General features: G+C 39.5%; 3 protein-coding genes across 3 annotated transcripts; all 3 read right to left on the bottom strand.

Annotated features, from left to right (window-relative positions):
* Window positions 1-539: 539 nt before the first annotated feature.
* LOC307150960 (carboxypeptidase A1-like) lies at window positions 540-5,319 on the bottom strand. The gene is made up of 11 exons (XM_079858655.1): window positions 5,229-5,319; window positions 4,921-4,999; window positions 2,937-3,071; window positions 2,749-2,847; window positions 2,443-2,541; window positions 1,906-2,004; window positions 1,715-1,825; window positions 1,515-1,605; window positions 1,195-1,394; window positions 1,015-1,099; window positions 540-925 (listed from the first exon to the last, which is right to left on the bottom strand). The coding sequence occupies exons 1-11, from the start codon at window positions 5,291-5,293 to the stop codon at window positions 738-740; spliced, it is 1,251 nt and encodes a 416-aa protein (XP_079714781.1). The 5' UTR covers window positions 5,294-5,319; the 3' UTR covers window positions 540-737.
* A 3,060-nt stretch (window positions 5,320-8,379) lies between these two features.
* Window positions 8,380-11,553, bottom strand: LOC307150959 (carboxypeptidase A1-like). The gene is made up of 11 exons (XM_079858654.1): window positions 11,412-11,553; window positions 11,099-11,177; window positions 10,758-10,892; window positions 10,574-10,672; window positions 10,265-10,366; window positions 9,775-9,873; window positions 9,584-9,694; window positions 9,384-9,474; window positions 9,094-9,293; window positions 8,924-9,008; window positions 8,380-8,836 (listed from the first exon to the last, which is right to left on the bottom strand). Exons 1-11 carry the CDS (start codon window positions 11,501-11,503, stop codon window positions 8,649-8,651), a joined length of 1,281 nt encoding a protein of 426 aa, XP_079714780.1. The 5' UTR covers window positions 11,504-11,553; the 3' UTR covers window positions 8,380-8,648.
* Window positions 11,554-18,153: 6,600 nt separating this feature from the next.
* LOC307150962 (carboxypeptidase A1-like) lies at window positions 18,154-22,485 on the bottom strand. Its single transcript, XM_079858657.1, has 11 exons — window positions 22,407-22,485; window positions 22,094-22,172; window positions 20,751-20,885; window positions 20,567-20,665; window positions 20,265-20,363; window positions 19,671-19,769; window positions 19,480-19,590; window positions 19,281-19,371; window positions 18,641-18,840; window positions 18,483-18,567; window positions 18,154-18,406 (listed from the first exon to the last, which is right to left on the bottom strand). The coding sequence occupies exons 1-11, from the start codon at window positions 22,469-22,471 to the stop codon at window positions 18,219-18,221; spliced, it is 1,251 nt and encodes a 416-aa protein (XP_079714783.1). The 5' UTR covers window positions 22,472-22,485; the 3' UTR covers window positions 18,154-18,218.

The raw sequence follows: 22,485 nt of genomic DNA, 5'->3' as shown, positions 1-22,485 counted from the left end.
TGCCTTAAATGTATTAAGTGATTGAAAAAATTAAGTTATGTGGGCTTGTCAAGTCCATGAAGTTTATTACATGAAGTTGTCAACTGATCACTTTTTACAGTGTAGTGAAATGACTTGACACTGAGGACTTAGTATTATCATTACTGTGATACTGCTGTGTCTTGTTTCTAAGCTGTATATTTTGTACATTGGTACAGACTATTATACAGGCCTAATATTCACTGTCGTCCTTGGCTTGCAACGCTGTATATCAGACCTCTTAACTAACCAGCGCAACTATGGCAAGCTGCTTTGACTTTTAATCTTTCTTAGGATATGAATTTCTGATATCAAGAATTCAATTATCAGTAGTTAAAATTATCATTCTTGACATCAGGAATGGAGTTTTTACTAGGAACAATTGTTAAAATCAGGAATTATACAATAATAAAAACGTGAATTCTTGATATCTACAATGACGTCATCACTCGCAGAAATACGAATTCTTGACATCAAAAAATTTCTTACAGGTAAGATTATAAAACACTTTCCACTCAAATCAATATTTCATGTCCATAGCTTTATTCATTTGTCAAGACGCAATTTAATAAGATGGATAATCTACAATCTGATAGTCATTGTCACAAAATAAACCCCTCTTTGCCGTAATGACCAGCTGACTGTACATTATCCCTTACTTCATGCATACATTTACAGACTTATGCACTTTGACTCATCACAAAAATTCTGTTGTATGTTTAATATGGATTATTCTTGGTGTGCTCCATGATAACCATCAGGGCCAGCCAGGTCTCCTCAGCAGTCGGGACGATCTGATTGGCTGGCAGGATGAAACCATAGCGACCAGTGTCTCTCAGCTCAAAGGTGTAGGAGTACTTGATGCCCTGATCGTAAGTCCAGTCAGTAGTGACTCCATCGGCTTGGTCTGAGAGCAAAAAGATTGTTAACAATGAGATTAATAGTCATTATGATATTAGATTAGATCTTTAGGTTGATCACTGGAAATGTACTTACAGATGGTAGTAATCATGCTGCCAAATGTATATTCAGTGTTATACAAAGACTTCAGTTCAGTGATGGCCTTTCTTGCGAGTTCATGCTGAAGGGACAATGCAGAATTGATTTGAACAGATCGAATATGTTAAAAGCATCAAAATCAGCACTTTTATACTTTCGTTTCCACTTCATACATACCAGTTCAGCCTGGTCTTTGGCAGGAGTCGCTGTGTATCCATGTGGATATAGGAGCATCTGGGAATAGCTGTGAATGGACAAAAAGGCCTTGAGGTTCCCGTGAGATTTCACAAAGTCCACAATGGCCTTGATCTCTGGCTCAGATTGAGGACTGGGTCCATGGTAGGTCTGAGAGCATGGGTTGCTGCTGGCACCAGGACCTATAGACGAAAAAGAGTATATATAGTATAATATAGTTGAAACAGTAGTATAAACAGTATACATAGTTGAATATATAAATCAATCAGAACCAATATCCCAAACTTAATGCTACATCTCACCACCAAAGCCAGTGTCCCAGTTTCTGTTGGGATCAACTCCAACACAGCTGGAGCCAGGGTTCGGCTTTCTGGTTTTACGCCACATGCGATCCTTAACCAATCAACCAATTGGATTTCATAAGAAAGAGGGCAAATTTCATTAAAATAGTTGTTCTGTTAAACCGAATGTGCATGTAATGTCTTCCAGGCATCAAACTCACACTGCTGTGGGTGTAGGCGAAACCATCAGGGTTGGTGACAATCTCCAAGAAGATATCATAGTTGTTAAGGATGTCGGTGAGGACGGGGTCACGTCCGTAGTCAGTCACGATCTACTCAACAGAAAATACACAGGTATAAATCTTTGATTCAGTTATGTTGTCATAGATTGTATTTCAGAATTTCAGATTACCTTCTTGGCAAACCAGATTCCGCTGGCCTGGGTGACCCATTCTCTGGAGTGGATGCCAGTGTCGATCCAGATACCTGGACGGTTCGCTCCAGTGCTGAACTGAGTGACAGGATATTAGTCATAATGAACAAACATTCATTTATCCTGACATTTATATTACTTACGCTGCATGCATCCTAATTAATACAAATTTACATTATACACCACATTGGAAATTGTAAAGCATGCATTTTTCTGCAAGTAGTCTAGCAGTGAAATAAAATTGCATCTTGCTATCACCTTATTAGCTTCTAGCTAAAATTATTATACTAAAAATCATTACTGGAATCATAGTATTATCATAGCTTGTGTGCAATATCTCTGAGATTTGGTATTTTGCAAGGTTCTACCAGCATGATTTGTGACACACTAATCTTGCATGTAGATATACGCAAATCTCTATTAAATCCTGCTATATGTAATAATTAAAGTTTCCTAATAGTAAAATAAGCATAAATAATATCATAAGATTGTTATTGATTGTGAGTTGTGACCAACCTTCAGGACGTTCAAGGGGCGGCTCTCATAGCTCTGACCAATCACAATTTTGCTGACCATACTGTTTTCTGCCACGAGCATGTCCATGAAAGAGTAAATCTGCAAATAGTATGGTGAAGATCAAATGCATGGATGTATGTAAAGCTAGGTTCTGAAGGCTTATACACAAAAATTGTAACTGAAGTCATAAACACATTTGATACAAACAATTTTCAAGTACAATAAAACATCATAGTTTCTTTGAAAAGGCTGATGTTGAAAGTTCAATGTCTTGTAAAGCTATTGAATTAAAGTTGCACCACTCACAGAGTTCAGGTCATGGTAGGTGGTGTAGACAAAATCATCGGTACTTCTCGGGAAGGCGCGAAATTTCACCATCTCACGTTCCTCATCATCCAGCAAATCCTTATGTTACAGAAAGCCATCAAATAAGTAAGGATTTTTCCGCTTTTTGTTTGTTTGTTTTTTCGACCACAGCTTTGAAATAGTCCCACCTGAACATTCTCAATCATGACATTATACTGGATCTGATTGTATGCCAGGAACGCCCTGACAGCCTGGAGACTGTGAAAGGGGACACGAACATCCACAGGCAGAGACTCATGAACGGGCTCCATCCAGAAGTCCAGCTGAACACAGAAGAAAATATAGGGTAATAAAGTAATTTATATTACATTAAAATATGAGTATAATATAAACTATATAATAGTAATAAATATTACATTGTGCTGTCAAACCGATTAATCGCATCTAACAAAAGTTTGTAAATATATAATATATGTGTGTGTGTGTGTGTGTGTGTGTGTGTGTGTGTGTGTGTGTGTGTATATATAGCAGGTTTTCCCACTTACAAAGCATGCAGAAGTCTATAATTTTTATCATAGGTACACTTCAACTGTGAGTGACGGAATCTAAAACAAAAATCCAGAAAATCACATTGTATGATTTTAAGTAATTAATTTGCATTTTATTGCATGACATAAGTATTTGATACATCAGAAAAGCAGAACTTAATGCTTGGTACAGAAACCTTTGTTTGCAATTACAGAGATCATACGTTTCCTGTAGTTCTTGACCAGGTTTGCACACACTGCAGCAGGGATTTTGGCCCACTCCTCCATACAGACCTTCTCCAGATCCTTCAGGTTTCGGGGCTGTCGCTGGGTAATACAGACTGGCTAGGCCACTCCAGGACCTTGAGATGCTTCTTACGGAGCCACTCCTTAGTTGCCCTGGCTGTGTGTTTCGGGTCGTTGTCATGCTGGAAGACCCAGCCACGACCCATCTTCAATGCTCTTACTGAGGGAAGGAGGTTGTTGGCCAAGATCTCGCGATACATGGCCCCATCCATGCTCCCCTCAATACGGTGCAGTCGTCCTGTCCCCTTTGCAGAAAAGCATCCCCAAAGAATGATGTTTCCACCTCCATGCTTCACGGTTGGGATGGTGTTCTTGGGGTTGTACTCATCCTTCTTCTTCCTCCAAACACAGCGAGTGGAGTTTAGACCAAAAAACTCTATTTCTGTCTCATCAGACCACATGACCTTCTCCCATTCCTCCTCTGGATCATCCAGATGGTCATTGGCAAACTTCAGACGGGCCTGGACATGCGCTGACTTGAGCAGGGGGATATGCGCTGGCTTGAGCAGGGGGACCTTGCGTGCGCTGCATGATTTTAATCCATGACGGCGTAGTGTGCTACTAATGGTTTTCTTTGAGATTGTGGTCCCAGCTCTCTTCAGGTCATTGACCAGGTCCTGCCGTGTAGTTCTGGGCTGATCCCTCACTTCCTCATGATCATTGATGCCCCACGAGGTGAGATCTTGCATGGTGCCCCAGACCGAGGGAGATTGATCGTCATCTTGAACTTCTTCTATTTTCTAATAATTGCGCCAACAGTTGTTGCCTTCTCACCAAGCTGCTTGCCTATTGTGCTGTAGCCCATCCCAGCCTTGTGCAGGTCTACAATTTTATCCCTGATGTCCTTACACAGTTCTCTGGTCTTGGCCATTGTGGAGAGGTTGGAGTCTGCTTGATTGTGTGTGTGGACAGGTGTCTTTTATACAGGTAACAAGTTCAAACAGGTGCAGTTAATACAGGAGTGGAGAACAGGAGGGCTTCTTAAAGAAAAACTAACAGGTCTGTGAGAGCCGGAATTCTTACTGGTTGGTAGGTGATCAAATACTTATGTCATGCAATAAAATGCAAATTAATTATTTAAAAATCATACAATGTGATTTTCTGGATTTTTGTTTTAGATTCCATCTCTCACAGTTGAAATGTACCTATGATAAAAATTGCAGACCTCTACATGCTTTGTTAGTAGGAAAACCTGCAGAATCGGCAGTGTATCAAATACTTGTTCTCCCCACTGTATATATATATATATATATATATATATATATATATATATAAACATCACCTTTATCCCAAAAAATCTGAAACAATCAAATGATCTTTGGGCTTCACAAACACTTACCCCGAGTGTCTGTTCAGGGAGTTCCTTCAGGAGAGAAATCTGCTCTGCATCTTTTGCAGTGATCCGAAGAACCTGGTCTCTGCAAACATTTATACAATTTCTTTAGCTTCAATATTCATAATAATGAGTATAGTATTTTGCATGTTTTAGATAAATAGAACAGAAACTGGCACATAAGGAAGTCAGAGTTTGTTTCTCTGTATTTCAGCTGTTGGTATAGGACAATGTTAACACATGTTTATTTATTAGCTAGGAATTTGACAGCATAAAGTAAGGGATAGGCTACTTGGAGACACAAGAGAACTCACCCCTCAAAAGTCACTTTGCCAAATACGGCCACAAAAAGAGCCGTTAGAACCAGTAACCCCTTCATCTTGCTGCTCGAAGTAGAGTTTCTCATAGTAAGCAACCCCTTTATATAGGTCTACTATCATGGTGGTGATTATGACTGGATTCGAGGAGCTAACAGGGTCAGGGCTCAGACAAACCTGCTGCTTTGGTTCTCACAACCTTATAAAACACTGATGGAGTTTAAATGGATGAGAACATTGCATCTGTTTTCTCTCCTGTTTCCTAATATAGCAACTTAAGGTTTATTGACAAGAAACCCATTGAAGTCCATGGTTCACTGTCAAATGAGTTAAACTGCAAATTCAGACTATAGTCACTACAGTTCATATTTTTTGATAATGCTCATGTGTTATTATGCCTTTTATGCAAACCTACTCATTTGTTTTCTGTGATGTTTTTGACGTTGTTTTGTGAATATTGCTGATGTAATATTTTGTAGAAATGATGAGAGTGAAGTGATCCTTTTGTCTTTTGCTCTTCAGTCAGAATGGGTTTAAAATCATAAACAAATAAGTAAGCTTTTTTTTTTTGTGGCGACGCCAGTCAAAATGTTGATGGGTGAATACTGAATAAGTTGACTGATAAAGAGCAAATGTCTAAGTGTGTCAATAAAAAAGTTTTTAAATACATTTTTTATATCCATATTCCCCATTAAAGTTCAGTTTTCTGTTTATCTATTTTAATTTTTTGTTATATTTTAGCCTTTTTGCATTATAGAAATACCCCCCTTTGCATGTGAATTGAGCTATTATTTAATAACATAATAATCAAAACAAAAAGCAGTTTAAAAAAGCAGTTGAAGGATAAAGTGATAATTCAATTATTTATCTGACTCCAATATAATTAATCTGACCAAGTTGTTATTTAACCTCTTATTCTTTAAAGGTAAAAGTCTTTCTTAGAACTGATAGGGAAACATCGGATTTAACCTGAACGTTAAGATAACGTCTAGGTTACAAATTCCCTGAAGGAGGGAATGGAGACGTTACGTCAGAATGACTGATGAATTGGGATCTCATCTGAGAGCCTTCGAGTGGTAACAGAACAAGCCAATGCACAGTGGCGAGTGAGATTTGCATCACAAGCCACTCTCCGCTTCTGGGTATATAAGGCAGCATGCAAAGTCTCACATTAATTTGTCCACTGAGGAGCCGAGACATTGTCCCGGTCTTACCAGCAGAGGTACCGGAGTTGTGGCGACAAGATGTAATGTCCTTCAGTAAACGGGGGTTACATTAGTAACCTAGACGTTCCCTATCAGTCCGTCACGTTCGACATTACAACAGAACAACTGACAATTTGGGATTTCCATGGAAGACACCACAACTGCTGCCCCTTCCAGCACCCCGAGTAAGCCGCCTGTTGAGGCGGGTAAAACCTGTTGAGGCCGAAGAAAGGACAGGGCTTTGCACGGACAATGTCAATCACTTACGTTCCATTAAACACCGTACAGTGAAATTATTGGATAACACTAGGAAAGCGTGCCTATTCCAACTGGAAAGGGACGCTACGGAGACCATATCCTATCCGTAGGGAGGTAACATGTGGAGTTACACACATGAGCTGGCCGACAGGGTAGTGCTACGGAAGATCTCTGTGGTAGATCCTGCTTTGTGCAGTCAATACCATTACAGAGATGGTAGATGGCACCTGAGGAGCAGAATGAGCACTCATATCCCATCCTCAGATGGCAATGGCACAGCAAGCGAGTTAAACTTCTAGCATATTTTACATTTATGCTTTTATCCAAAGCGATTTACATTGCATTTCAATTTACATTCTTATCAGTTCTTGCTTTCCCTGGGAATCGAACCAATGACCTTGGCGTTGCAAGCGGCAACGCTCTACTGTTTGAGCTACAGGAAGGCTATATTATCTGTTTGTACTCAATACACGGGAAAACACCGTCTCCACTCAGAGATTGTAGAATCTTGTGAATGTGTTAGGTGTCACCCAGCTCGCAACTCTACATATGTCTGCCAGAGAGGCACCATTCTCCAAGACCCAGGAGGAAGCAACACTCTGAGTCGAGTAAGCTCTCACCCGCTCTCAAGGGCACAGCTTGTCTTGGGATTGTGTAAGAAAAATATTTATATTTAAAACTTTATAAAGTAAATTAACTAGCTTCCAGTCAAACGAACATACGAATTCCACTTGTAAAGTGTACAAGTGTAAAGCGCAACTTATGCGAGTAATGCGACGTACTGCTGATATTTACACTACGCCATGACGCACTACGCTACTTCTGACTTCATAAGTTGCGTATTAGGGGCAAGTAGACTGCGTTTGGTAGAATTTTAGTTTGTAACGTGATAATTATTAATATTTTTCTTACACAAACTTATTTGCTTTGCTTCAGAAGGCCTTTATTAACCCCCGGTATTGTGTGAAGTTCGTTTATGACGGATAGATGCACGTTTTTGAGCTTCAATCTGTTGGTTGCAACTTGCAATCCACTGCCATTATAAAACTTGGAAGAGCCAGGGTATTTTTTTAATATAACCGATTTTATTCGTCTGAAAGAAGAAAGTCATACACCTAGGATGGCTTGAGGGTGAGTAAATCATAGGGTAACTTTCACTACACTGTAAAAAGTGATTGGTAACTTAACTTAAAAAAAAAAAAGGTGAGGAAACCAGTTGCCTTAAATTTATTAAGAGAATAAACTTCATGCGTAATTGAAAAAAATAAGTTATGTGGACTTGTCAAGTTCACATAACTTATTTTTTTCAATTTCACATGAAGTTTATACTTAATTTTAAGGCAACAGGTTTCCTCACTTTTTTTAAAGTTTAGTCAACTTATCACATTGTACATTGTAACAGACTATTATTCAGTGGCCTAATAATTTTTAATATTCACTATCTAATATTCACTGTCGTCCTTGGATTGCAACGCTGTAGCCTATATCAGACCTCTTTTAACCGCCGCAACTATGGCAAGCCTGATATCAACAATTCAATTATCAGTATAGTTAAAATGATAATTCTTGATATCAGGAATGGAATTTTTACACTAGTAACAATTGCTATTTTTTTTAAATCAGGAATTACATTATAAAAACATGAATTCTTGATATCTTCAATGACGTCATCACTCACAGAAATACGAATTATTGACATCAAAATTTTTCTTCAAGAGAAAATACAGGTAAGATTATAAAACACTTTCCACTCAAATCAATATTTAATGTCCATAGCTTTATTAATTTGTCAAGAAGCAATGTAATAAGATGGATAATCTACAATCTGATAGTCATTATCGTGAAATAGATCAATTTTTTTGCCATAATGACCAGCTGACTGCACATTATCCCTTACTTCATGCTTACACTTACTAACTTATGCACTTTGACTCGTCACAAAAATATTGTATGTTTAATATGGATTATTCTTGGTGTGCTCCATGATGGCCATCAGGGCCAGCCAGGTCTCCTGAGCAGTCGGGATGATCTGATTGGCTGGCAGGATGAAACCATAGCGACCAGTGTCTCTCAGCTCAAAGGTGTAGGAGTACTTGATGCCCTGATCGTAAGTCCAGTCAACAGTGACTCCATCGGCTTGGTCTGAGAGCAAAGAGTTTCTTAGCAATAAGATTAATAGTCATGATATTGACAAGATTATAGCTTTAGGTTCACTGGAAATGTACTTACAGATTGTAGTTATGATGCTGCCAAATGTATATGCAGTGTTATACAAAGACTTCAGTTCAGTGATGGCCTTTCTTGCAAGGTCATGCTGTGAAGGGACAATACAGAATTTATTTGAACAGATCGAATATGTTAAAAGCATCAAAATCAGCATGTTTCCACTTCATACATACCAGTTCAGCCTGGTCCTTGGCAGGAGTCGCTGTGTATCCATGTGGATATAGGAGCATCTGGGAATAGCTGTGAATGGACAAAAAGGCCTTGAGGTTGCCGTGAGATTTCACAAAGTCCACAATGGCCTTGACTTCTGACTCAGAATGAGCACTGGGTCCATGGTAGGTCTGAGAGCACGGGTTGCTGCTGGCACCAGGACCTATTGATGAAAAACAGCACAAAGCTTAAATATAATTTGAATATTTAAATCAATCAGAACCAATATCCCAAACTTAATGCTACATCTCACCACCAAAGCCTGCGTCCCAGTTTCTGTTGGGATCAACTCCAACACAGCTGGAGCCAGGGTTCGGCTTTCTGGTTTTACGCCACATGCGATCCTTAACCAATCAACCAATTGGATTTCATAAGAAAGAGGGCAAATTTCATTAAAATAGTTATTCTGTTAAACCGAATGTGCATGTAACGTCTTCCATGAATCAGACTCACACTGCTGTGGGTGTAGGCGAAACCATCAGGGTTGGTGACGATCTCCAAGAAGATATCATAGTTGTTAAGGATGTCGGTGAGGACGGGGTCACGTCCGTAGTCAGTCACGATCTACTCAACAGAAAATACACAGGTATAAATCTTTGATTCAGTTATGCTGTCATAGATTGTATTTCAGAATTTCAGATTACCTTCTTGGCAAACCAGATTCCGCTGGCCTGGGTGACCCATTCTCTGGAGTGGATGCCAGTGTCGATCCAGATACCTGGACGGTTCGCTCCAGTGCTGAACTGAATGACAGGATATTAGTCATAATGAACAAATGGAAATATTGCTTATTAGCATCTAGCTAAAATTATTATACTAAAAATCATTACTGGAATTGTAGCATCCAACTGGTTATCATAGCTTGTGTGCAATATTCGCTGATAAATGATGAACAATACATATGGACATATGGCATACTTAATGGAAAATTTGGTATTTGCAAGGTATTACGAGCATACTATGATTTGGGACTCATACATCTGGCATATAGATATAAGCAAATTGGGGTCTAATAACTTATTTCCATCTCTATTAAATCATGCCATACGTAATAACTAACATTACAGTTTCCTAATAGTAAAATAAGCTTAAAGATTATCATAAGATTGTTATTGATTGTGAATATTGACCAACCTTCAGGACGTTCAAGGGGCGTTTCTCATAGCTCTGACCAATCACAATTTTGCTGACCAGATTACTGTTTTCTGCCACAAGCATGTCCATGAAAGAGTAAATCTGCAAATAGTATGGTGAAGATTAAATGCATGAATGTATGTAAAGCTAGGTTCTGTAGGCTTATACACAAAAAATGTAACTGAAGTCATAAACAAATTTGATACAAACAATTTTAAAGTACAATAAAACATCATAGTTTCTTTGAAAAGGCTGATGTTGAAAGTTGAATGTCTTGTAAAGCTATTGAATTATAGTTGCACCACTCACAGAGTTCAGGTCATGGTAGGTGGTGTAGACAAAATCATCAGTACTTCTCGGGAAGGCGCGAAATTTCACCATCTCGCGTTCCTCATCATCCAGCAAATCCTTATGTTACAGAAACCCATCAAATAAGTAAGGATTTTTCAGCTTTTTGTTTGTTTTTTCGACCACAGCTTTGAAATAGTCCCACCTGAACATTCTCAATCATGACATTATACTGGATCTGATTGTATGCCAGGAACGCCCTGACAGCCTGGAGACTGTGAAAGGGGACACGAACATCCACAGGCAGAGACTCATGAACGGGCTCCATCCAGAAGTCCAGCTGAACACAGAAGAAAATATAGCGTACTACGTTATATTACATAATATGAGTATAATTTTAATCTATATATAATAGTAATAAATATTACAAAATCGCATCTAACAAAAGTTTGTAAATATATAATATGTGTGTGTGTATATACACATCACCTTTATCCCAAAAAATCTGAAACAATCAAATGATCTATGGGCTTCACAAACACTTACCCCGAGTGTCTGTTCAGGGAGTTCCTTCAGGAGAGAAATCTGCTCTGCATCTTTTGCAGTGATCCGAAGAACCTGGTCTCTGTAGAAACATTTATGCAACTTATTTAGCTTCAATATTCAGAATAATGAATATAGTATTTTGCCTGTTTTGGATAAATAGAATAGAAACTGGCACATAAGGAAGTCAGAGTTTGTTTCTCTGTATTTCTGCTGTCGGTATGTCATATGACAGTATGTTAACGTTTATTTATTAACCGGGAATTTGACAGCATAAAGTAAGGGATAGGCTACTTGGAGACACAAGAGAACTCACCCCTCAAAAGTCACTTTGCCAAATACGGCCACAAAAAGAGCCGTTAGAACCAGTAACCCCTTCATCTTGCTGCTCGAAGTAGAGTTTCTCATAGTAAGCAACCCCTTTATATACTATCATGGTGGTGATTATGACTGGATTCGAGGAGCTAACAGGATCAGGGCTCAGACAAACCTGCTGCTTTGGTTCTCACAACCTTATAAAACACTGATGATGGAGTTTAAGGGATGAGAACATTGCATCTGTTTTCTCTCCTGTTTCCTAATATAGCAACTTAAGGTTTATTGACAAGAAACCCATTGAAGTCCATGGTTCACTGTCAAATGAGTTAAACTGCAAATTCAGACTGTAGTCACTACAGTTCATATTTTTGATAATGCTCATGTGTTATTATGCCTTTTATGCAAACCTACTCATTTGTTTTCTGTGCTGTTTTTGACGTTGTTTTGCGAATATTGCTGATGTAATATTTTGTAGAAATGACGAGAGTGAAGTGATCCTTTTGTCTTTTGCTCTTCAGTCAGAATGGGTTTAAAATCATAAACAAATAAGTAAGCTTTTTTTTTGTGGCGACGCCAGTCAAAATGTTGATAGGGTGAACACCGAATAAGTTGACTGATAAAGAACAAATGTCTAAGTGTGTCAATAAAAAAAAAAATTAAATACATTTTTTATATCCATATTCCCCATTAAAGTTCAGTTTTCTATTTATCTATTTTCATTTTTTGTTATATTTGATCCTTTTTGCATTATAGAAATACCCCCCTTTGCATGTGAATTGAGCTATTATTTAATAACATAATAATCAAAACAAAAAGCAGTTTAAAAAAGCAGTTGAAGGATAAAGTGATAATTAAATTATTTATCTGACTCCAATATAATTAATCTGACTAAGTTGTTATTTAACCTCTTATTCTTTAAAGGTAAAAGTCTTTCTTAGAACTGATAGGGAAACATCGGATTTAACCTGAACTTTAAGATAACGTCTAGGTTACAAATTCCCTGAAGGAGGGAATAGAGACGTTACGTCAGAATGACTGACGAATTGGGATCTCATCTGAGAGCCTTCGAGTGGTAACAGAACAAGCCAATGCACAGTGGCGAGTGAGATTTGCATCACAAGCCACTCTCCGCTTCTGGGTATATAAGGCAGCATGTAAAGTCTCACATTAATTTTTCCGCTGAGGAGCCGAGACATTGTCCCGGTCGTACCAGCAGAGGTACCGGAGTTGTGGCGACAAGATGTAATGTCCTTCAGTAAACAGGGGTTACATTAGTAACCTAGACGTTCCCTATCAGTCCGTCACGTTCGACATTACAACAGAACAACTGACAATTTGGGATTCCCATGGAAGACACCACAACTGCTGCCCCTTCCAGCGCCCCGAGTAAGCCGCCTGTTGAGGCGGGTAAAACCTGTTGAGGTGGAAGAAAGGACAGGGCTTTGCACGAACAATGTCAATCACTTACGTTCCATTAAACACCGTACAGTGAAATCATTGGATAACACTAGGAAAGCGTGTCTATTCCAACTGGAAAGGGACGCTACGGAGACCATATCCTATCCGTAGGGAGGTAACATGTGGAGTTACACACATGGGCTGGCCGACAGGGTAGTGCTACGGAAGATCTCTGTGGCAGATCCTGCTTTGTGCAGGGGTGGAGTCAATACCGTTACAGAGATTGCAGATGGCACCTGAGGAGCAGAATAAGTGCTCATACCCCATCCTCAGAGGGCAAGCGAGACACAGAGTTACATTTCTAGCTTATTTTACATTTATGCATTTGGCAGACACTTTTATCCAAAGCGATTTACATTGCATTTCAAGGTAAACATTTACATTTATCAGTTCTTGCTTTCCTTGGGAATCGAACCAATGACCTTGGCGTTGCAACACTCTACTGTTTGAGCTACAGGAAGGCTATATTATCTGTTTGTACTCAATACACGGGAAAACACCATCTCCACTCAGAGATTGTAGAATCTTGTGAATGTGTTAGGTGTCACCCAGCTCGCAACTCTACATATGTCTGCCAGAGAGGCACCATTCTCCAAGACCCAGGAGGAAGCAACACTCTGAGTCGAGTAAGCTCTCACCCAAGAGGGCACAGCTTGTCTTGGGATTGGTACGCCAAGACGATGGCATCCACTATCCAGTGGGCCAACCTCTGTTTGGAGACAGCCTTTCCCTTCTGCTGGCCACCATAGCAGACAAAGAGCTGTTCTGAGGTTCTGAAGCTCTGCGTGCAGTCCACGTTCAAGCGCAAGGCACGAACAGGACACAGCAAAGCAAAAGGGGCTGCCTCCTCCAGGGGCAGCACTTGCAAGTTCACCACCTGATCCCTAAAAGGAGTGGTGCAAACTTTGGCCACATATCCAGGCCGGGTCTCAGGATGACATCAGAGTCGACTGGCCCGAATTGAAAGTACGGCTACAGATCGGTGTGATTTGCACTCGATGTGTGCCGCGGTGCCATGCCTATCACGGGACCCGATTGTGAAGCCAGTGCTGAAGCGGTCTCATATGAAGCAATCCGAGCAGCATGACCACAGCTGTGGATGCCCTATGCCCCAGGAACCTCTGAAACAGTTTCAGTGGAACTGCTGTCCTGCCCTTGAACAAATTCAAGCAGTTGAACTGACAAATTTCATGTTGACAGAGTCCAGCTCCATACAGAGAAAAGAGATTATCTGCTCGGGAAGCCCCAAGCAGCTGAGGTGCCTGAACACCAGGTCCCTGTGTTCGCATAACTGATCTTGTGACTGGGCCAGAATGAGCCATTCTTCGAGATAGTTGAGGATGCGAATGCCCGCCTCCTTCAACAAGGTAAGGGCAACCTTTGCTATCTTTGTGAAGACGCAGGGCGACAGGGACAGCCCGAAGGGGAGCACCTTGTACTGATATGGCCGCCCCTCGAACGCAAAGTTCAGAAACGGTCTGTATCGAGGTAGGATCGAGACATAAATGTATGCATCCTTCAGTTCGATCGCTGCGAACCAATCTTGGTGGCAAACGCACGTGAGGATGCATTTCTGCATCAGCATCTTGAACGGAAGCTTGTGAAGGGCCCGATTAAAGACGTGCAGATCCAAGATCGGCTGAAACCCACCGCCTTTCTTCGGTACAATGAAGTATGGGCTGTAAAACCCTGACTTCATATCGGCTGGAGGGACCAGCTCTATCACGTCCTTCGCCAATAGGACTGCGATCTCCGCACTCAGGACAGGAGCTACTGAGGTACACCGGATGCTGCTGAACCTGGGGGGCTGCCAGGCGAACTGAATTGCATAGCCAAGGTCTGATCATACAAATGACCCAGTGAGACAGGCTGGTAAGCACTAGCCATGTTTCCAGGCACCTTTCAAGGTGGACCAGAGGGCAACAGACAAGGCAGCACTGTGGCGCACAGGGTCCCACCTCGGAATGCACAGGGTCCTGATGTGGAGACCGTGAGTGTGGGGGAACACTTGCCTGGCTCCACGGTTCCTGTGAGGGAGAGGCTCGAAGCGTATGAGAAGGCGATCTTCCTGCGGGGAGATCGACATTGTGGCCTGGGTGAAGCGCAGCTGCTGTGGCCATGATGAGAACTTACAGGCCTTGGATGGGAGACGCTGACGACCCCACCAGGTGGCAGCATTATGCAGGCACAACTGCACCGCAACTGCACGCTCCACCTGGGGGATCTCCATGTACCCTTTGGCCGCCCCCTGCCATCGAGGGTAGTCAGAGTGGGTGCATGACTCATCAACGAATGCCATCTCAGCATGATTATGGCCCAGACACGCGAGGCAGAGATCGTGGCTGTCAGACGGGCAAGGAAACAACAACATCCAGAAACACACAGGTGGAATGACATATTTAAAAAGATGCAACTTCACACACGTATTTACATTTTTGGGGAAACTGCTCTTTAGATGTTGAAGCACCCAGGGGAACAGCCGCTGCACTTAACCGTGCACACACTCGCGACCTCTGCTGGAACATCACACCATCACACCAACACAGGAACAGGTACAGGATCCCTCTTGTTCTGCTACTCTGGAACGATGTTTGAAGAGCAGATTGAAACAACGTCCGCTTGGCTCCAAAGCGAAAGCTTAATGTGAGTGTTTGCATGCTGCCTTATATACCCGGAAGCGGGCAGTGGCTTGCAATGGAAATCTCAATCGCCAATGTGCATTGGCCTGTTCGGTTACTACTTGAAGGGGATTGGGCTCTCAGGTGACTGACTGATAGGGAACGTAAGTTACAATCACTTTAGCTTTCAACATTATCAGGTAAAAGGAAAGAAGGAAAGAGTTCCACCAATGTTCGTTCAAATATAGTCTGATTAACCCTCTGGGGTCCTTCGGGTCCAAATGGACCCGAAGCCTTTAAATAAAAAAATGTAAAAAATCATAGCTTCATCGGAATGATCCGAAATTTGGTGACTTTGTTGGTACTTGGTATATGAACACCCAAAAAAATTGGGGACAGGATTTGAATAGTCTAAGTGGTTGTAAAAAAAATAGTCACACTCAGGACCTTCGGGTCCAAATGGACCCGCCATAGGAAATGAATGGGAAATTGGCAAAAATGTGACAATACTGAGTTTTTTTGTGCGTACAATCTACAAATCAGCCACGATCCAGAAAAAAAGCACACAACAGTGAAGGGGTGAATCTATAAAACATCAAGAGTGCAAAACAGACACATCCACACACACACACACACACACAAACACACTTTTATACACATACACACTAATAAATTCAGATTACAAAAATCTGTTTTGAATTTTTAAAAATCACAGCTTCATCGGAATGTTACGAAACTAGGTGACTTTTATGGTATTAGGTATGTGAACACACAAAAAATATTGAGGTCATGATCCAAGCATGCTAAGTGGTCATCACACTTCTGCTCTTTGGTCAAAAATGACCCCCATAGGAAATGAATGGGAAATTGTCAAAAATATGAAAACACAGAGGTTTTTTTGCGCATACAATCTACAAATCAGCCAGGATGCAGAAAAAAAGGACTCAACAGTGAAGGGGTGAATCTCTAAAACATCAAGAGTGCAAAACAGACACATCCACACACACACACACACACACACACAAACACACTTTTATACACATACACACTAATAAATTCAGATTACAAAAATCTGTTTTGAATTTTTAAAAATCACAGCTTCATCGGAATGTTACGAAACTATGTGACTTTTATGGTATTAGGTATGTGAACACACAAAAAATATTGAGGTCATGATCCAAGCATGCTAAGTGGTCATCACACTTCTGCTCTTTGGTCAAAAATGACTCCCATAGGAAATGAATGGGAAATTGTCAAAAATATGAAAACAGAGTTTTTTTGTGCATACAATCTACAAATCAGCCAAGGACTCAAAAAAGGACTCAACAGTGAAGGGGTGAATCTCTAAAACATCAAGAGTGCAAAACAGACTAAATCTGTTCAGGCAAAAATCACTAGAATTCGCAAGCCTTTCTACAGAGAGCTGTAAATCCACTAGTGGTAAAAATGTGCTATTGCGTGATAAAAATGCTCAGTGTGTCCACCAGTTGGCGCCCATCTCATTTCAAAAATTGCTTTCATGAGGCCTAGGCTTGACTCTAAAATGAAATACAGCTTTAATAAAAATAAAATAAAAATTATATATATATAAAAAATTTCTATTATATTCAATGGGAAAAAATGGGTCATAATTATTGCATAAATATTAATTATAAATCATAAAATTATCTCAAAACACCAAAAAAGAAAAGAAAAAATATTATAAAAAACAAGTAAAAAAAAAAATATTAAGATTTTTTTATATATATATTAATCCCGCCCTCCGGGTCCATTTGGACCCGAAGGTCCCAAGTGTGACTGTTAAACGAAGGACCCCAGATACTCCACATATATTTGCTGACAGATTCATAAATCTGAAATCTGATTGGACCCCTGTTTAAAATAAACGCCTGTTTCAAACTTTCGGATCCTTTGGAGGAATTTAAAGATCAGCAGGAAAATCTCAATGCCCATTTTACTTTCATATCACTAGTTTCTCTAGGAATGAAATTTTTTTCCTTCTTCCCATTATTCTGATTTATGGGTTTCTCCAACACCCAACAGGCATTATAAATATGGATGGTCATGTTTTGATGCATCTGGATGATGTCACAATGTTGCGTGAATTCAAAACACTATTTTTGATTTTTGGCTTAATAAATGTATAGAGGAAGTTTTGAGCTCTTTTACTGCAAAAAAATGTAATTGTAATGAGATGTAAAAATTATTTTTACATTATGGCCTATAACCAATAAATGGTCTATATTAAAATGATATACTCTTTTGTCTAAATAAATTAAAACACTAAAAACTAAATAAACTGTTAATAAACTAAATTTATGCATCACAATTTTATAATGTACAGTATGAAAAAATGGATATTCATTTAGAGATTTGATAAAAGAGTACATTTAATAGTGTTATTAAACTGTTGGTGTTTTTAAAGATGAACTTTAAGACAGCCTTACATGATGGTAAATATAGGCTAATCTAAATGTAAAAATAGAGGAAATCAGCATTAATTAAATATCCAATATTAACCAATACTGATACATTTAAAAAAATCTCTAATAACGGCTGATACATTGTATGGTACAGATATATCAGTGTCCAGAAGCTTTTCAGGGCTGAACAATGTATTATTTATATTTGATAATGTACATCAAAGCAACGTCCATAAGATGGTGATTTTTATGTAGTTTTTATTAACACTCTTTTATTCAACACATAAAAGAAATATTGTTGTATGTTTAATATGGATTATTCTTGGTGTGCTCCATGATGGCCATCAGGGCCAGCCAGGTCTCCTGAGCAGTCGGGACGATCTGATTGGCTGGCAGGATGAAACCATAGCGACCAGTGTCTCTCAGCTCAAAGGTGTAGGAGTACTTGATGCCCTGATCGTAAGTCCAGTCAATAGTGCCTCCACTGGCTTGGTCTGAGAACAAAACAGAGATTGTTAGCAGGGTAATTGTGATGCAAAACTAAAATTAAGTGACTCTTATTAAACTTACAGATGGTGGTAATGATGCTTCCATATCTGTAGCTAGTGTTATACAATGACTGCAGGTCAGAGATGGCCTTTCTGGCGAGCTCATGCTGAAGAGACAATACAGAATTCATATTAAATGTTGTTAAATATATCTAAAATAGTGTGTTTCCACATGCATACCAGTTCAGCCTGGTCCTTGGCAGGAGTGCGTGTGTATCCGTATGGGTACAGGAGCATCTGGGAATAGCTGTGGATGGACACAAAGGCCTTGATGTTGCCGTGAGATTTCACAAAGTCCACAATGGCCTTGACCTCTGGCTCAGAATGAGCACTGGGTCCACGGTAAGTCTCAGTGCATGGGTTATTGCTGGATCCACCACCTATAGATGAAAAACAGACAATTACAAGAATATATTAAACACTATTTAAATCTTTACAGCCCCTTAAAAGTTACAAGTAACACTTTATTTCTGTAGTACAATTTAGACATTATATTCACTAAGTAACTTTGCAGCCAACTACATGTCAACTTATTCTACTAACGCTAACTGTCTACGTATGCTCTAATGAGAGTTAGCTGACATGTAGTTGCAAAGTTACTTATAATTAGTAGAATGTCTAAAGTGAATTATCGAAATAAAGTGTAACCAAGTTACATTTTAAGGTTGGTCTGTTTCAGTGGTCTACCAGCACCAGTCAATGTCAAAATAATTGAGATGGCCAATCAAATTAAAAAAGGTAGGCAGACCCCCCCCCCCCCCCCCCACCTGCCCCAAGACATGGGCCTTAAAGTAAAACTTCAATGATGAAAGCATCTCACCTCCAAAGCCAGCATCCCAGTTTCTGTTGGGATCAACTCCAACACAGCTGGAGCCAGGGTTCGGCTTTCTGGTTTTACGCCACATGCGGTCCTTAAACAACCAACCAAACAATTGTATTCCACAAGAAAGCAAATTTCATGAGAATATTGTTCTGTTAAACCAAATGTGCATGTAATGTCTTCCAGGCATCAAACTCACTCTGCTGTGGGTGTAGGCGTAACCATCAGGGTTGGTGACAATCTCCAAGAAGATATCATAGTTGTTAAGGATGGCGGTGAGGACGGGGTCACGTCCGTAGTCAGTCACGATCTACTCAACAGAAAATACACAGGTATAAATCTTTGATTCAGTTATGCTGTCATAGATTGTATTTCAGAATTTCAGGTTACCTTCTTGGCAAACCAGATTCCGCTGGCCTGGGTGACCCATTCTCTGGAGTGGATGCCAGTGTCAATCCAAAGACCTGGACGGTTCGCTCCAGTGCTGAACTGGGTGACAGGATATTAGTCATAATGAACAAATGGAAATATCATGTATCATGCATCCCAAATCTTTAATAAACATTTACATTATACACCACACTGGAAGTTGTGTAAAGCATGCATTTTTCAGCAAGTAGTTTAGCAGTGAAATAAAATTGCATATTGATACCACCTTATTAGCATCTATAGCTAAAATTGTTATACTAAAAATCATTATTAGTTTAATGAAATCGTAGCATAATCAAAGGTTGTGTGTACTATTCGCCGATACAATGCATACTTCATGGACTCACTTCACCTGAGATTTGGTATTTTACAAGGTACTATTATCAGCATACTATGATTTGGGACACACTAATCTGGCATATAAGAAAATTGGGATGTAATAACGTATCTCTATCTCTATTAAATCCTGCCATACGTAATAGGTCAAGTTTCCTAATAGTAAAATAAGCTTAAATAATATCATAAGATTGTTATTGATTGTGAGTCGTGACCAACCTTCAGGACGTTCAAGGGGCGGCTCTCATAGCTCTGACCAATCACAATTTTGCTGACCATACTGTTTTCTGCCACGAGCATGTCCATGAAAGAGTAAATCTGCAAATAGTATGGTGAAAGTAAAATGCATGGATGTATGTAAAGCTAGGTTCTGAAGGCTTATAAACAAAAAATGTAACTGAAGTCATAAATTTGATACAAATCATTTTCAAGTACAATAAAACATCATAGTTTCTTTGAAAAGGCTGATGTTGAAAGTTCAATGTCTTGTAAAGCTATTGAATTAAAGTTGCACCACTCACAGAGTTCAGGTCATGGTAGGTGGTGTAGACAAAATCATCGGTACTTCTCGGGAAGGCGCGAAATTTCACCATCTCGCGTTCCTCATCATCCAGCAAATCCTTATGTTACAGAAAGCCATCAAATAAGTAAGGATTTTTCAACTTTTTGTTTGTTTTTTTGACCACAGCTTTGAAATAGTCCCACCTGAACATTCTCAATCATGACATTATACTGGATCTGATTGTATGCCAGGAACGCCCTGACAGCCTGGAGACTGTGAAAGGGGACACGAACATCCACAGGCAGAGACTCATGAACGGGCTCCATCCAGAAGTCCAGCTGAACACAAATGAAAATATAGGGTATTACATTATATTATATAATATGAGTATAATTTTAATCTATATATAATAGTAATATATATATATAGCCATGCGATATGGCTGTATATCAGCATGGTTGTGATTCGGCCGTAGTGCCGTAAGTAATCCCATCATGCTGATACACAGCCATATCGCACTGCTACTCATGTGATATTGCTGACTAACCATAACTATGCTATTAAGTTAAAAAAAGGAGTTAATTATTTGACTTATTATAGCCTATTGTATCTGCTTGCATATGACCTACCAATAAGTGGTGGTAATTGCCTTTGTCCTTCGCCATCATCTGCTTCTTTAACTAGGACTGTGTTCAAATAAATTTGACCAACGTTCCACTTTATTTTTTGGCTATTTTTCTCATTTGAGATACACTTTCATATTCTGAAGACATTACTGTGACATCAACTCATCCATTACTGGGAATTCAACATGAGTATGTCAGGGGAGTTAAATACAGGCCAATCATTGAATGTTTTCAGAAACTGTAAGTAATGATTGATATTTATATTGGATTTCAGCAGGGCTTGACATTAACTTTGACATTGACTTTTTTGCTCTCCACTGTGGCTAGTGGTTTTCCAAAGTTTGGCCATTTTCACTGACCACAATTTTAATATTGATACCAAGGGGGAAAACTACCATAAAGATATTTGGCAGCAGGTATATAGGCTGCGGTCACTTTAAGACCTGGCGCACTGACCAGTCATACTGTTACACATGCGTTTTCTTTCTCAACTGTTTACATTGACTTGAGCGCTGAACGGGCGCTGGCGGTCTGGAGCTCAATCTCCAAAAACGTCTAAACAAATTGTCAAATGTACGTTCATATATAAGTTGCATATTTGAGTCCTAAATAACTATATTCTTACTTAAAAAAAACTCTTAAAACTACATAGGCTACCTTAACAAAACAACGGCTTTTAGTAAAAGCTAATGATGATAGTGTAAGTAGCACAATAAAATATATATTTACAATAATATACAATAAATATTAATATTATATATTAATAATAATTTATAATGTATTAATATAAACTTAAACTATCATTTAGCAGATAATTCTATTCAAACAATGCTGATCACGGATTCAAATCTAAGTACAGTCACCGTTATCCCAACAAACCTGAAACAATCAAATGATCTATGGGCTTCACAAACACTTACCCCGAGTGTCTGTTCAGGGAGTTCCTTCAGGAGAGAAATCTGCTCTGCATCTTTTGCAGTGATCCGAAGAACCTGGTCTCTTTAGAAACATTTATGCAATTTCTTTAGCTTCAATATTCAGAATAATGAATATAGTATTTTGCATGTTTTAGATAAATAGAACGAAAACTGGCACATGGAAGTCACAGTTTGTTTCACTGTATTTCAGCTGTTAGTATATCATAGGAGAATATGATAACACATTTATTTATTAACCGGGAATTTGACAGCATAAAGTAAGGGATAGACTACTTGGAGACACAAGAGAACTCACCCCTCAAAAGTCACTTTGCCAAATACGGCCACAAAAAGAGCCGTTAGAACCAGTAACCCCTTCATCTTGCTGCTCGAAG

The sequence above is a fragment of the Squalius cephalus genome, assembly GCF_949319135.1.
Source record: "Squalius cephalus genome assembly, chromosome: 23".
Classification (NCBI taxonomy): Eukaryota; Metazoa; Chordata; class Actinopteri; order Cypriniformes; family Leuciscidae; genus Squalius; species Squalius cephalus.
This window is presented reverse-complemented; position numbering and strand designations above follow the sequence as displayed.